The sequence below is a fragment of the Onychostruthus taczanowskii genome, unplaced genomic scaffold (genome assembly GCF_017590055.1).
Source record: "Onychostruthus taczanowskii isolate IOZ18803 unplaced genomic scaffold, ASM1759005v1 scaffold1, whole genome shotgun sequence".
NCBI lineage: Eukaryota > Metazoa > Chordata > Aves > Passeriformes > Passeridae > Onychostruthus > Onychostruthus taczanowskii.
In genome coordinates, this window is record NW_024496525.1 from 18,074,538 (window position 1) to 18,090,081 (window position 15,544).

At 37.4% G+C, this 15,544-nt stretch overlaps 1 protein-coding gene across 1 annotated transcript in view; it reads left to right on the plus strand.

Moving 5' to 3' along the window:
* Window positions 1-15,334, plus strand: part of YLPM1 (YLP motif containing 1) — a 37,791-nt gene extending 22,457 nt beyond the window's left edge. Inside the window, exons 11-23 of the mRNA XM_041417357.1 lie at window positions 277-451; window positions 601-746; window positions 1,127-1,281; window positions 1,906-1,968; window positions 2,272-2,391; window positions 2,684-2,860; window positions 3,079-3,162; window positions 3,391-3,474; window positions 4,926-5,012; window positions 7,991-8,042; window positions 12,842-12,972; window positions 14,378-14,557; window positions 14,934-15,334. Of these exons, the coding sequence (XP_041273291.1) occupies window positions 277-451; window positions 601-746; window positions 1,127-1,281; window positions 1,906-1,968; window positions 2,272-2,391; window positions 2,684-2,860; window positions 3,079-3,162; window positions 3,391-3,474; window positions 4,926-5,012; window positions 7,991-8,042; window positions 12,842-12,972; window positions 14,378-14,524 (1,421 nt within the window). The 3' untranslated portion in view covers window positions 14,525-14,557; window positions 14,934-15,334. The remainder of the gene's footprint in view (window positions 1-276; window positions 452-600; window positions 747-1,126; window positions 1,282-1,905; window positions 1,969-2,271; window positions 2,392-2,683; window positions 2,861-3,078; window positions 3,163-3,390; window positions 3,475-4,925; window positions 5,013-7,990; window positions 8,043-12,841; window positions 12,973-14,377; window positions 14,558-14,933) is intronic.
* Window positions 15,335-15,544: the final 210 nt, after the last annotated feature.

Genomic DNA, 15,544 nt, shown 5'->3' on the forward strand with positions numbered 1-15,544 from the left:
ACTCTTGTTTAAGCTACAACCACTTTATTTTCTTCAGAAGTCCATAAGAATAACAGTTTATATTTTCAAGAGGAGTCAATAACCTAGTCACTTTAAAAATTCAGTTTTGTAGCTTTAAGTAGGACTGCACAGTATGGTTGTCTGTTGTACAGTTTGAAAAAGAGTGTCTGATTAAGTGCATCCTAGCTCGCATGTCATATACTTTTCTTGCACTCTTACCTGTTGCCTTCTTTTTCCAAAGAAGTAGTTTAGATTTCTACGGGTTTCTCCCTTCAGAGCATCCAGGTCGCTACAACAGAGAAAGAGATCGTGAGCCTTATTTTGAGCGTCAAGGTAATTCCAACACAGATCATCGGGATTTCAAGAGAGAGCGGGAACTGCACAGAGACCGAGGTTCTGTGGACTATGAACGAGAGAGATTTGAAAAGGAGCGGCATCCCCGCGATGATAGGTACGTGATTTTGGAACACTATGGAGATCAATGCACTTGAGGCTGTATTGTGTATCAGGCTGTCCGTTTTGCCTGCGAGGTACATGTTCCTTTCACTCTGGAATCCACAGTGGAAATTCACAAAAATACACAAAATACTTTTTTGGCAGGGTTCTTCCTACCACACCTTCAAGAACTCAGTCTTACCGTGACAAGAAAGACCATCCATCCTCCAGGCGGGGTGGTTTTGAGCGACCACCATATGAACGAAAGACAGATCGTCCAGCATATGATCATGGGCCTTCCATGTTTGGAGGTACAGTTTCTCTATCTTGAAGTCATGCTAGAATATTATTAAAAATAATAGACTTGCAGAGGGGAAGATTAATTAGTAGAAGACTGATTTGCAGTATTTGTTTGTTCAGAATATATAATTCAGGAAAATCTCTTTAGGTGGTGGCATTTAGTTTTGTTTTTCAATGGTGTTGAGATCATGAATGAAACTGTTATATACTCTGCTAAAAACTGTCTTTGATTGCAATAGGTTTAAGATTAGAAATTTTAATTATTTATGAGGACATATCTGTGAATTTAACTTAAAATAATGAAGGTGTGTTTAAATCAGCTCAGAACATCTTAATTTTTTTATTTTACTGAACTAAGAAAATTCTTCTGTCCAAACACTGGAATTTGAAGGTGATCGTAGAAATTACCCTGAGGAAAGGATTCCTATTTCTGCTCCATCAATGCCTCGTCAGCCACCACCTGCTCCACGAGTAGAAAGGAAGCCAGAATCTAAAAATGTAGATGATATTTTAAAGCCACCAGGACGGGATAGCAGGCCAGAGAGGGTGAGTGTACATTCTGGAAGCAACAATCAGTTTGAGCAAGGTCTGTATCCAGATAAAATGCTGGTGGATGTAATATGTTGGGAACCAGTGTACATTTGAGGAAGCTCTGGAAACTTAGTTCCTTTGCAAATGCCTGGAGTGTTGTAGCACAGCTAATAGGAGTCCACAGGAGAGGTGAGCTTCATTGGAATGCTCAAAGCAAATTAGTGTGTAATATTAAGGTGTTTTGGTCTCTTCTGAGGTCTTCTCTTTGGTTTTTGATGTAACAACAGGGGAACAACTTGTCTTTACACAGAGATTTGGCAATGCACCGTACTATGTAAGAAAGAGCACAATTTAGGCTATAAAACATTTAGGTAAGTTTCATTCAGTTGAATGAAAGAAGTTAGTGAAACTGAACCAGACCTATAGCATGCAGCCTAAACTGCATTAACGTCAAAAACTCTGAATTATGTGGAGCTACTACTGTTTCTCACAGCCTGGTTTCTAAAACAGGCAGTGAGTGCTTGATGAGATACAAAAGTGTGAGCCCACAGCACATAATTCTGCAGAAGAAAATATTTGCAAAAGAGAGTCTGTTAAATGTAGTACAGTATCATATCTGCTTACGTGATTTTGTTTCAGATTGTGATCATCATGAGAGGGTTACCTGGCAGTGGAAAGACACATGTAGCAAAACTCATCAGGGTATGTAAACAGGCACTCACTGTATAGTGCTGCTTGTCTTTTACATGTGCTTCCTCTACTGTTTGCTTTCTGTTTGCCTAGAATTCAAGTCTGTAGTTATTTTATGTTCCATGTCTTCATGTGCTATGTGAATCTCCCCCAGTATTAGCAAGCAGGAGGGATACTACTCTCTTCTTGTTTTTACTATTGAGCAGGGAACTGCTCTTGACCAAAAGTCTTTTGAAGATTTTGAAGTATTTTGAAGTGTAGCAGAATGGAATTTTTACAGCAAAGGTATATCCTTTCTTTTTGCTTTCTTCTCAGGATAAGGAAGTAGAATGTGGAGGACCTGCACCAAGAGTGCTCAGCCTGGATGACTACTTTATTACTGAAGTGGAGAAAGAGGAGAGAGACCCAGATACAGGGAAAAAAGTTAAAAAGAAGGTAGTCTTAATTCTGTTACTTTTCTTGACAAAGAAACAAGACATTCTGGAAAAACAGTGGCAATCAGAATTCCAGAATGTGGGTTGGGAAGAGTGCAGAGGTCTCTGGGCTGTTGTTCAAAACAAGCCAATATAACTTAGGGTTATGTTAGGGTGGTATGAGCAAATTCTTTAGTACTGACCTGAAAGGTGTTTTTCCCACCCCAGTGTACTTTGTGGTTATGCCATTCAGGTGTTGAATATTAGCCATTTTATAGATGTCCTCTTTCTTAATGCTTTTGTCCTTGGTAAAGGTGATGGAGTACGAATATGAGGCTGATATGGAGGAGACCTATCGTACCAGCATGTTTAAAACTTTTAAAAAGACCTTGGACGACGGCTTCTTTCCCTTCATTATCCTTGATGCTATCAATGATAGAGTGCGACACTTTGAACAGTTTTGGAGTGCTGCAAAAACAAAGGGCTTTGAGGTAATGGAGCCTAAATAGCATTTGAACTTGCTGACAGCCATATGCTGATGTTTCTAAACTTTTGATTGGAATGTGTCTCCCACATTCAGGAAAAATGCTGTGGTTTACAGTTGCAAATTTACCTTTTTTTAAGTGTACAACTGCGGAGTGTGTCACAACGTAGAAAAAGAGCTCTAAAAATTGGTTTGCAATATTTAATATTGTCTTTTTCTTTCTAGGTCTACTTAGCTGAAATGAGTGCAGATAACCAGACGTGTTCCAAGAGGAATATCCATGGGCGCAAGCTAAAGGATATCAGCAGGGTAACTATCTACATCTGGAGTCATATTGTGCTTTTGGGCCCGCTGTTGTTTGAAAACTATAGACTACATAATGCTTACACTTTTCCTCTAAGAAATACTGGTAGTTATTTCATGGTATTGATTAAAATTACTGAAGTACAGATACATCTTGTTAGCAATCAGAAACAAGGTTTTCCAATGAATCTGTTAGATTTTTAGAGGTGCTTCATTTTTGTGTGTGTTTGTTAGATGTCTGATCACTGGGAGGCAGCACCACGCCACATGATGCGCCTGGACATTCGTTCTCTGTTGCAGGATGCTGCTATAGAAGAGGTGAGAATCTCTGTGCTTGTTAAAGCTGCAGATTAGGTCAATGTGACTATACTGAAAATATAGAGCAGACAAAGATGTGATCACTGGAAGGCACTTTAGAAAGCCAGAATAGCTGTGTCAGGAAAGTGTGTTTTGTTATTGTTATGAATTACCCCAAATGTAAATGTACATGTTTACCTTTTGTCACCTTTTTGAAGCCCAGACTTAGGTATCTTTCAGTGAGAGTTGAAGTCACTTTGCTCTTAGCAACTGTTGAATACCAGTTAAGGAGGTTAAAGAGAATCTTTGCACTCTCAGATGAAACTCAGCACTTTTTACGAGTTACTGAATTATTTAGATCATATTTTGAGAAAGTAAGATAAGGAAATAAACAAATTTGAACTCAGTCCTTGTTTTGAGAAATACAGATGTTTAGCAGAGAATGAAGAAACAAATCACACATAGCAGAAGGCTATAATTGCCTTTTCATTTCATTTGCAGTTTGCAGCAACATGCGTGTTTGGTGCGTCAGCTTACTGCATTGTTGCATTTGTCTTTGGCATTGTGTCAGGAGCTCTGGGCATAAATGAGTGTGTTGGTTGTGTGATCTTTGTGAATGAGCCATGACTTGTTGCTGTCAGAACAGCTCTTGACATGGCCATAAAAACTGATGAACTGCCAAAGTAGGCAGAGGGTCTTTGCAGTTTGTCACAATGTTAGCAAGTTATTATTACATCTCCAAATTATTTGTACTGGAAAATAGTGATCTTTAAGAGGACAGCAAAAGGTTCCACTCTAAAGTAGGCTCAGAGAACGGCAGATTTGGATTTACAAGGTTTTGCAAATTATATAAAGAGCTGTACAGACTTGGAGAGTTTTATGTATTCCAGAGTATATGCATGGGTCCCCAGTATAGCTGTGGAGCACAGAAGGTATTGCATTAGATGAGCAGAGTTAGATGTTATGTCTTCATTCTTCTTTTTTGTTATGCTGAACTCTGTGGTTACTATTATTCTTTACTGTGATTTAAAAATACATAAAAGATAAAGACTCAGTAGAGATGTTCTATGTAGAGACAGCCATTCCAGGTATGTATAAATGGCAAGTTTATGAACTTTTTCTAAGATTGCAAGTTTTGAAATGTGATTGTGTGGTAAGCAAGAGAAGTATCATGCTGTTACAGATAGTGGTAACACAAGAAATGCATATGAAGTAAGGGAATGAACAATTTTTGCTTTTCCCCAGAAAATATTTGTAAAGAATATTCTTTTGTCACTCTGTTGCTAGAAGAGAACGTGCTTCTTAGGAAAGCCAGAATGGACACAGGATTCATATATATTGCATCATCATACTTTCAAAGATGAATCCTTTCTTTTCTATTTGAATTTGGACATCTCTATTTACTCTGTTCAAAAGAAAATCATTTAAAGCCAGACAGTGCCTTGTAAGTCTGTGCATGTGCTTTGGAACAGGTGGAGATGGAGGATTTTGATGCAAATATTGAAGACCAGAAAGAGGAAGTCAAGAAGGACACAGCAGAGGAAGAAGAAAGTGAACTGGTAGGAGACACATCAGCCATCCCTAACAAATTGCTCATTAATGTGTCTGAGAGAGAATCTCAGTCTTACAAATGCCAAGCCATTGTTGTTCTTAGCAGTGCGATCTTAACTCCCATGTTTCTAGCAGTTTTTTACTTAAACATTTCTAGGAGAACTTTAATGATAAATCATATTATTTCTTCCTAATTTACTTCTAAGATACGTGAGTATGTGCTACAAACAGTATTGTCCGTAGAGCATGGTAACATGCCTCATAGAGACATTTTAAATTGCAGTACATAATAGTGCTGTCTTCCAGATAATCTAAGAACTACACAAAGTGGAAGGATGGGAGCAATGGGCAAAGATTAATTTAGCTTATTTCCTTTCACGTGTCTAAAGAGCTCTCCTCAACTGTCTCAGTATATGATAACAGTTATGAAGACTGCTTTTTCTGCCACGGTTGACTGACTTTGTTTGTCAGGTGGTATTTCCAAGGTGAGGCATTAGGTCTCTTGGATAAATAAAGGTTACAGAAGCACCCTGAGGGGCTGGCTTTTTTAGGTATGTATTCAAAAGGCTATGAAAGGCTTCCTGCTGTAACTTCTTGGTATGTGTTGGAGCTGCAGCTGGTCCGTGCTTGATGAGTCTAATGTCTCAAATCTTGATGCCCACAACCAAGCAGTTAAAGTTCAATAAACAGGAAGTAACCAAAAATGTCTGAGTTGAGCAAATTGTTTTTCCTTGATGGAAATTTACTATTCGTTAGGAGTGGCAGGTCAGAAAGCAGTTGAAACAGAATTTTAAAAAACTTAGGAAAAGTGGATTCTAATAAACATCTGGTTTTTTCAACATGACTCATTTATTTTCTTCACTAAATTATTCTTTGGCGCAGAATATGAGACTGCATGAAGTGTGGTTAGAACATTTCAAAGATGCATCCATGTTTACAAGAATATGGCTGCTAGTCCCATTTCCATGAGCTATAGTTAAAAGAGAAAGTTGTCTTTAGTTTTTAAGACATCTGTGCATAAATCTGTGTGTGTGTGTGTGTGTTACGGGTTCCGGGGAGTGTCCTAATGTACAGCACTTATAACAATAGGCCTTTTCTTTGAGACAAAGAGAAAGCAAAAAGTAATCTGCATATAAGAATGTGTCCTATTCAGATTCACAAGATATGAAAAAGAGCATTATCTGCTGTGGGTAATCTCTTGAATTCAGTCAGATGGCTAATCTCAGAGAATTGTGTCAGACAGAAAGTGGAACAGGACACTGTATTCGGTATCTCTTGCCCTTTTGAGAGCATTTGATGAGGGTTATGCAATTCATTTTGCTGCATTTAATCCTGTGAGAAAAGAGAGGTCTGAAGCTCCTGCCATCTGGCAGATACCTTTGAAATATCCAACTGTCTTGTATCAAAGGATAAAGTCTGAATCTTTGCTTATCCTATTTGAGGACCAGGATATTGTATAGATTCAGCACACAATAGGCCATTTCACACCATCAAAGTCACTCTTCTTGCTACTATCAACTCCCATAGGATTGTTCGTAGCATTCAGACAATTCCTGCTTTTCTGTGCTTGATGGTATGAATTATTGATACATTTAACTTAGTGTTCTCACCAGTGTATCCCACATCAGTTTGTTTAATGCAGGCTTTTAGCTGTGGTGTAAACTTTCTGAGCAAGCTTTAAAGTGCAACTTGGTTTAAGTGTATAAACATATGTATATACATGAAGTTTGTTTGTTACAAGGAAATATTGCAGCACAAACTGTTTTGGTTTGCATTAATTACAGATTTGATTAAAACCAAGAAAATCCAGAGATCGGATAACTTCAAGTCACTGATATATGCTTGATAGAAAATAGCTCATTCAAGGATTATTAAGAGCAGTGCTGGCTGAATATAATCAAATGCAGTGTGGCTCTCTGGAATTTACTGGAATACACAAATTTAGTAATACATAGAACTAACAAATGCGTATATAATTTTACCACAGTGGAAGCAACCTATAAATAAAGCAGGAAAGAAGTTAGTGTAATAAAACTGGTTTGTGAATTGTTTGTTTTCTTCCTGAAATCTTCTAGAGTAGTTCTTTTTCCTCTCTATTAAAAAACATTCTAAAAAATAATGAAATTCTCTCGGAGAGTTTCCGTTCACTACCTTGAGCTTTTTTATGTGGCTGCAGAGGAACATAAGTACTCTTATACCGAAACTGAACAGCTGAAATGAGGGTTACTTAGTAACAATTCACTAGTCAAAGAATATAAAAAGGAAATATAACAAGAGGCTAACTAAAATAAATACCTTTTTGCCAAATTTATTTTCATTATGCTCATTTACAAAGAATAAACTGGCTCAAGTTCATTACACATGGTGACATTATTTGTAGGGCAAAGTTGTTTTATAAGAATCATTGTGCTAAGAGTACCATTTTAAAATGAAAAGTAGTACTTAAATCCTAGTGACTCAGCAGATACTCTTATTTAAACAAAAAAAAAAAACCCCATTTGATTGTGGATTAACCACTCATACATGAATTTAGTATGTCCCTTCAAAAGGAGTAAGTGAAGCTTGTGTGTACTAAATCTGGGAATGTGTTCATAAAAACTTATGGTGACTATTTCATTTGTGTTTGTAAAGCTTTGAATATTCTTTATGCCTGAAAGTTGTGTTGCAGTGAGTTTGCCACCTGGAATAATACAATACAGTAACTGCACACAGTGCCTTTGCTGTCTGTCAGACTCATTCTGGAGTTCTGTGTTTGTAGAGGGCGGCACTCTTGTAATGATTGCAAGGGCTACTGAAATTACTGAATGGGAAGTGGATGCAGAAGTTCTGAAATACCGAGTAATTGGTCTCCACCTGATAATGAGAATTGTGCCTTACAAAAAGAAATACCTTAAACTCCCATTGTGTAATGCTGTTTCCAGTTCAAAAGTGATATGCATGTGTGTCTCTCTCTAATCCTCCGAGCTTCTTTCTGTGTATGATTTAGGGTTACATTCCGAAAAGCAAATGGGAGATGGACACTTCTGAGGCAAAGCTAGGTGGGTATTTATTTTTTCCTGTTTCTTATAGTTGGTATCTAATGATGCTTGCAAGACTTGAATTTTTGTTTTTACTGTGCCTCCTTACAAAGACAAATAAATGCGTTGATTTCATACATGTGTCTGAAACTGCAAAAGCATCTATACAGAACAGGAATTTATCTTCTGCCAGAGGCAGGAGACTTTACTACGTTCTAATCATCACTGTTGTATATACTCATTAATTGTTGTTCCATCTGTTCAAGGAAAGTACTGTGTCTTCAAATTTGAAAAAAACGGTATTTATATTCTTCATCTTTCTGTGTTTATTATTTTTATATAAGCAAAGAGTCAACTTAAACCACACTGTACTCTTTTTCATATTGCATACCTTTTTTCCTAAGTGTCATCTGTAACTTCTTGCACTCTTGGAGACATGTCTCATAGCTGAACTGTATTGAAGATGTTTCTCACTTTTCAAAATTGACATCTGTGAGGACGAAGTAGTGGGATGCTTTGAAATTGGTTCTGAATGATTAGATGTCAGTATATATTTTCAACATCTTAGGCATTGAAAAGTTTAAAGTTCATTTTGCTTGGCAGTTCCAGGAGAGCAATAGAATTCTTCTTGGTAGTGTGTAAAATGGACTTTCCAAAAGCACAAGAGCATGATTTCTGCTGTACTTTTTTGTTCTCATTACTGCCAATATTAGGATTCTGTCAAAGTCAAAAGCAACTTTCAGGCAGAAATGCGTGCACCACAGCTGTGGTGAAAGGATTATTCATGGAAAGGGATTTCTGGTCATTATGATCAGTTTTTTTGTGGGTTTTTTTTTACTGAACAGTAAAAGTTGTAAATGAATGTTTTATCTAGGCTGTCTGCCCAGAACTGCTATTTTTATATCATGTCCATCAGAACTCACAAATAGCTAAATGGGACACAGCATTTCTTAATAATTTTTAATTTTGAGGTTTGCTTCTTCTTGTGTGGTACAGCCTTGTGCATCATAACTTTCCAATAACCAAAATCACAACTACACCATAGAAATAGCATTAGAAGGTCTGGTTTCCATAAAGCAGCCTTTCACCTTTTGTTGTTAAGGGCTTAGCTACACCATCTCTTCTCCTGCTGTGCTCTCTTTTAAGTAATAGAAATAGTTGTGGATTATATCGATGATGTGGCACCTGCAGTACAAGCAGAGGGACCTTGTACTCAATGATTTTGGCATACCAAACAGCTAGGCAGTTAGACAATTAAGCTAGGATTGGTCTGCATTTTTGTTATAAGCAATGATTTATTTAATAATGTAAAATAATTTCTTAAGTTCATGCTAAGAACTGTGTTACGTTTCCTTCCTCAATGAAAACTCCGTAATGTAAAAAACATTATCTTTATATGGTCTCCACTTAAATGTGAAATGGGGAGTAAGCAGCAGAGTTACTTTTATGCTGAAGTAAGTTACTTGCAAGGCTGTTGAAATAATCCTTGAACAGACAAACTTCATTAACCAACTGGATGTTAGCATGCTGCAAGACACAGATCCAGGTGCTGAGACAGGCTTTCTGTGAAATCTGTATTCACAATTTTACTTTTATAACTACCCTCTAGATTCAGTTTCATGTATATGTAGGTCTATAGATTAAAAGTAAATTCTGATAGAACTTAGGTTTTAAAAAAGTGAGGCATTCCTATGTAGAGAATGCAGTTTCTTTGAAAATTACTCTGCCAGGGCAGTCAACATTTAGCTTAAGGTGTACGTTACAAGCACTTACAGTCTGTGAGTAAGAATTACTATATTTTGTTCACAATAATCCTTCATTGTAGATGATCAATTAGAATTATTTCTGGAAAGGCATGTAAGCTGTGGTGTGCATTAGTTACTCTAAAAAACTGAGTTATTTCCTGGGAGCTGGCCTGCCCATTAGGTTTATTGCATTAGTCCCAGAGGGCACACATTTGCAGAATGACGTACGTGCAGACTCCAAAAACAATGCTCTGAGTCTTGTTTTGCTTTTTTTGTTTTCTTCCTGAGTAAATATTGTTTACAGGACAGCACAGTAAGATCTTGCTGATTGTAATAAACCTCAGAAAATGTCTGAAAAGTTTGAGTTCTAGCTGCAAACACTGACTTGTGACAGTCGCCAAACATATGACCCAGAGCTCTTGCTTTAGCACAGATTTACTTTATTCTTACATTCCTCTTGAGTATGTGTGTGATTTATCCTTTCCTTAGGTGCTGTGCACAGCCACAATTTCATTCTGAAAGTCTGTTTATGGGTTTTCTCAGTGCATAGTGCACAAAGGTTCTTATATTAAAATTTAAAGTAATGGACTCTAATTTTTAATATTTGACTGGAGTGTTTATTGCAATGCTCTGTTTCAAGGTGTGGCTTAGTGGCAAGTTCTACAAAGTTTCAGGAATGGGGAAATGACTTCTGGTGTACCTGAAACTTTGATACCATTGCAAAATTTGCTCTAGAATACAAATGGGATTCTACTTAAAACTTTGTGGTTTTTGTATAAGAAGGGCAAAATTTAACTGATTGATTTATTTAGCTTTTGAAGGAGCTAGTTAAATAAGTTGCTTTCAGATGTTACTTTAAAAATTCTAAAGGTGAGTTTTTAAGTTTTGTGGGTTTTCAGAAATGCTTCTTTGTTGTTTTTAAATATGAAATGATAAAATGATGTTCAGTAGTTTAACACTAAATAATCATCAGCCATAAATGATCACAAGCACCAGTGTTACAAAATGACACCTTGTCTCATTTTCAGAAAAAAATATTCTGAAATAATCCTTTGTGGCAGGTTTTTGACATTTGTGTAGTGTCTGCTGCATGACACACGTACCTTGAACTGCAGTAGTATGGATGGAAGCAGACCTCTCTGGAAAAGCAATCCAGCTTCAAACATGGAAGGACATAACTTTTTAAAATAAATCCTGTGTAGCAGTAACAAAAAGGGACAGAGGGGAACTGCATATTGAGAACAGCTTCTGAGCTATCTACTGACGTTTGAGCATTACACATTTCTTGGCAATGTTTTCAGTTGTTTGGTGTGCAGCAGGGAGTGGGAGCCTTAACTTACTTTCACATCGGTAATGAGGTGAGCCTGCATCATAGCTTCCTTCCAACAGGAATATGTCTGTCTACAGGTACTTGCCAACAGAGAGCGCCTCCATTTTCACTTCTTCATGTTCCTAAATGCTCCTCAATGAGTCTGTTGATCTCCTTTTCAATGTTATTTTTCCTGGAAATGCTTAATGCCACAAATGATCTACACTGATTGAATGTAACTGGAGTAACAGAGGAATATTGTATAAATCAATTTTGTCTTCTAGAGGGAGTGTCACCTTTCTGTGGAGATCGAGCATCAAATTTGGCAGATTTAACTTAGAGCAAAAGAAGAACCTTAACTAAATAATGTAACTGATACAAATATTCTGAACATTTTTCTTAAGTATCAGCTATTATAAGAAGCAGGGGGATTATTATGTTTTATTAGAAGTACTGTATCTGTTCCAGGGAAATGGGGCAGAGGTGGAGTCTTTAAAAGGTTTTGAGGTGTATGAGGGAGGAATAACTTAATTAGTTTATGGACTTTAAATTTTACTAGCATGTCTACAGTACCATTGCCTTACGTTATCTCCATTGTTACTCTTCTCTCTCCCATATTAAGTAAAAAAAGTCATCTCTGAATTGAGTTTCTTTAAGTACATACCTTTTGAACATCATCTTCTGCTATCCAGAAAATAATGCTGCCTTGTATTTGGTCTATTTCTGAGGCCTTTTGTGGGTGAATTTAATTACAACAGTGACTTCTGAAACAGTATTTCTAACATCACTGGTAATGGTTTAATGAATGTAATTGCCAAGCTTAGTGTTCCTTCTACACATACTTAAATTGTTGGCTTATAAATTGGTAGTTTACATCGACAGAAGTAACAGAATTTCCTTTGACTTGTAGAGCCGGTTTTCCTTTTCATGCTTTGTTGTTCATAATCTTACGATGAATGTTTCATCTCCTTTCCAAAGACAGTTTGCCACATATTTTCAAGAAGGTGTTGTTTTCTTTACTGAGAATAAGTATCTAAAATGGAACAAAATTTTAGAACCTAGGAACGGAATTGTTTCTCCTCATGTATCGGTTCAATAAGAAGAAATTGAGGACTCTCGGACAAATGTACTGTTCAGATATTCATGACTGACCTCTTACACCATGAAAGAAAAGATTCTGAGATATTTTTCTCCCAGTCCTGGAAGACTTTTTAAGTGGTTTGCCTTATGGGGAGAGAAAAAGGGGAGGATCAGCCTTTCCAAGGAGTGTTTTGTTTAGCAGAAACAATATCTCAAAAACTTGTCTTTGATGCATTAAGTTATATAATTGCCACTTGTTCCCTGAAACTGCATGTGTGCCATGTTTGACACAGTATTCATTCCCAAATTTGGGAAAAATGCTACAGCTTTAGTATTGTGTTCAAATACAGAAAGATGGATCTGTGGTTCCTAGCTATTGTTGGCTATATTGTATCTGTAAGGGCAAACTCCATGTAGATCCAGAAGAGCAAACTTTTTCTCCCTCATATAGAAAACAACACTGAGTGTTATTGCCACACAGTTAACATGAAAGTTCAATAAAACTTGAAAACTGTGTTGAGTCTTCTTTAGTTTATTTCAACTCTCATTATTACACCTGTCAAGACAAGCTGGATGTACAAATTCTGCTGCTCGTTCTTTTGAAAACTTTTCCACTCTCATCTTGTTTGCGTGAATAATAGAAAAAATAATCTCCCTTAACGCTGAGGCTCTGTGTTTGTTCTCAGACAAGCTGGACGGTTTGCGGACTGGCACTAAAAGAAAACGTGACTGGGAAGCAATTGCCAGCAGAATAGAAGATTATCTGCAGCTTCCAGATGACTATGATACACGTGCTTCTGAACCTGGAAAGAAAAGGGTAATACATTTTCAAATGACTTACTGTCTGTATATAACCCTTTAATGGCCTCTGTGAAAGAGAGCTTATATCAAGTAATTCAACGTCTATGAATATGGGAATTTCATTGACTCCCTTTTCATTTTGCTGTTCTGTTAGCTTCTGTAAGAAATTATGCTTGCAAGTAGGGTCTTCCAGAGGTAAACATACTAGTTATAACAGAGCTAGGAATTGTAGATGATACAGATTGACTATGCAGGACATGGTCTGAATACCAAGTGCTGCCAATATTTAAATTCTGTTGTAAAGAAAGGGGGAAAATCATAGAGGGAGATGAAAGATGTAATAGAAAGAGGTAATGCTTTTTTTTTTCCTGCAAAATGGAAAGACCAGCTTTTGCCACTAGAAGTAATTTGAATTAACTATTGGTGTTTCGGTATTGTTTTGCTCTGTAATGTCAAATTAGTACTGATAGTACTGGACAGCGTGTCTGAGAGAAATTGAGGTACTTAAGGCATTGGCAGAGGAGATGATGGTGGAAGAAAAGTGACATTGCTTATCAGTAGGAATGTCTGGGGAAGTCCAGATAGACTGTGGATAGGGAGGTGCTGGCGGAAAATTGATAAGGCTACATTCCCCAGTAACATATGGGCCTGAATGAGGCTAATCAGTATGCAACGAAGAGCTCTGTCCCTTACTGTTTTTTCTTGTCCTGCAGTGGTGTTTTTCAGCTGAGTTTCTGGCCTGGAGCCTTGCTTCATTGCATCTCTCCCTTCCTCCTTCCTGTTGCTCTCCCTCCCATCGGTGTCTTGTTTTGGGGATGTCACTGTGTATGTTGAACAGGATAAGTTAAAGGGATTTGCATTACCACAAAGAGGTGCAGTGCAGATAAAGAGATGTAAAGATGGGGAAATAACATGTGTAAAGAAATAGTGTGAAAATTTAAATGGAAATATATCACGGAAGATAGAGAAGAAAACTGTCCTTCATTTATTTATTCATTGCTGACTTGCTCTTTAACGCTGTCTTTCTGTAGTTTCATAGTCATCTTCTAGATGTTTCGATTGTGCAATTTAAAGACAGATTTCCAAGAAAATTAAAACAGTAAATGAGTCTTGGAAAATTCTTCCTGCAGAAAGTGTTGCTTTGAACAGAGAAATAATTGTAGTAGTTACACTTCAACTCTCAGAACTATAGCACTGAAATGGAAAAGGCTTATCATCTATATCTTTCGTCTACTCCATAGAACACTTAGTGTATTCAATTAAAAATAATTTCCCTCTTTACCTATCAGAAAAAAAATAATACCCGTTCTAAGGAAAATTATTAGAAATTAGTATTCTTGTATTCTTACTTGCAGTGGAAAGCCTAGACTCATATCAGGATTTCTTGGATGATTATTGTACTGATAGGATGTTCTTCATAGGTGCGATGGGCAGATCTAGAAGAAAAAAAAGATGCTGACAGGAAAAGGGCCATCGGTTTTGTTGTTGGACAAACCGACTGGGAGAAGATAACAGATGAAAGTGGGCACCTTGCCGAGAGAGCCCTCAACCGCACCAAGTATATATGAAAAAGTGGTTAAGTGGATTTTTGTGCCTTTAAGGTAAATATTCATCTTCCATTGTTCCATCAGTGTTTATAGCCTTGATGTTTTTCAAGAGTTGAGGCTGCAGTTCATCCCATTGTTGGAGTTCTCCCAGACAAGGTTATTTGATTTGGAAGTTTGTGTAGTAGGTGTCAGCTGTGCCTGTGTCAACATGCACCCTACCCTTCTGTACAGCACGTGGCAATGAAGGGGAAAGGGTTGTCAGCTCTCGGATCTCCCAGCCTTATTACAAGGAAGCTTGTGGTTCCATTTAGAGTAGTTTAGCTGTGTGCCTACTAGTCCTGTTCAGTTCAGATGTTGCTTATTATATCTTAATTCTGACCACGTTAATTGCTGGTTTATGTGACATAACAAACTTTTCCTTTCTTTACAGGCCATTTGCTCTGCGGAGAACTGAACCAAGGTGTCATGAGCATCTTGCATGGGTCATGTCACTCCCACCTTCACAGTTTTTCTTTGTTATTTTAGTTTCAGCAATTTTCTTGAGATACTGGCAGATAACCAGTGCCCTCAAAAAACTCATTGAATCCCACTACTCCTAAGTGAGAGAGAAAGTTTACTTTTTAATATTTTTGGAGGGGAGGGAGGGGGAGGGTCAGTAGTTTTAGCTGCTTTTTGTGGGATAAAGTGGAAGGATTAGACAGATGTTACCTCCACTGTACCATCACAGAATGTTTATCACCTTTGCTCTGTGGATGTTCTCGTTTTATACTGTATGTACCTTGTAGCTTATTGTATTAGGAAGCAGAACAATAAATTTCACTATAAACTCAGTGTTCTTGGTGGACCATATAGTATGGTTTTTGTTTGACGTTTTAAATGTGGTCTTTGTTCACATGTTAGTGCTCAGAGCCATCCTTACCTGGAAGACATACTGTGCTCATATTCTGGAATGTGTCCTGTCTTCTAGGCTTTTTGCCTGCTCTTCTTGTCATAGACAGATCCATTAAGACCCCAGGTCTTGCTGGCCTTTAGGATTTCATG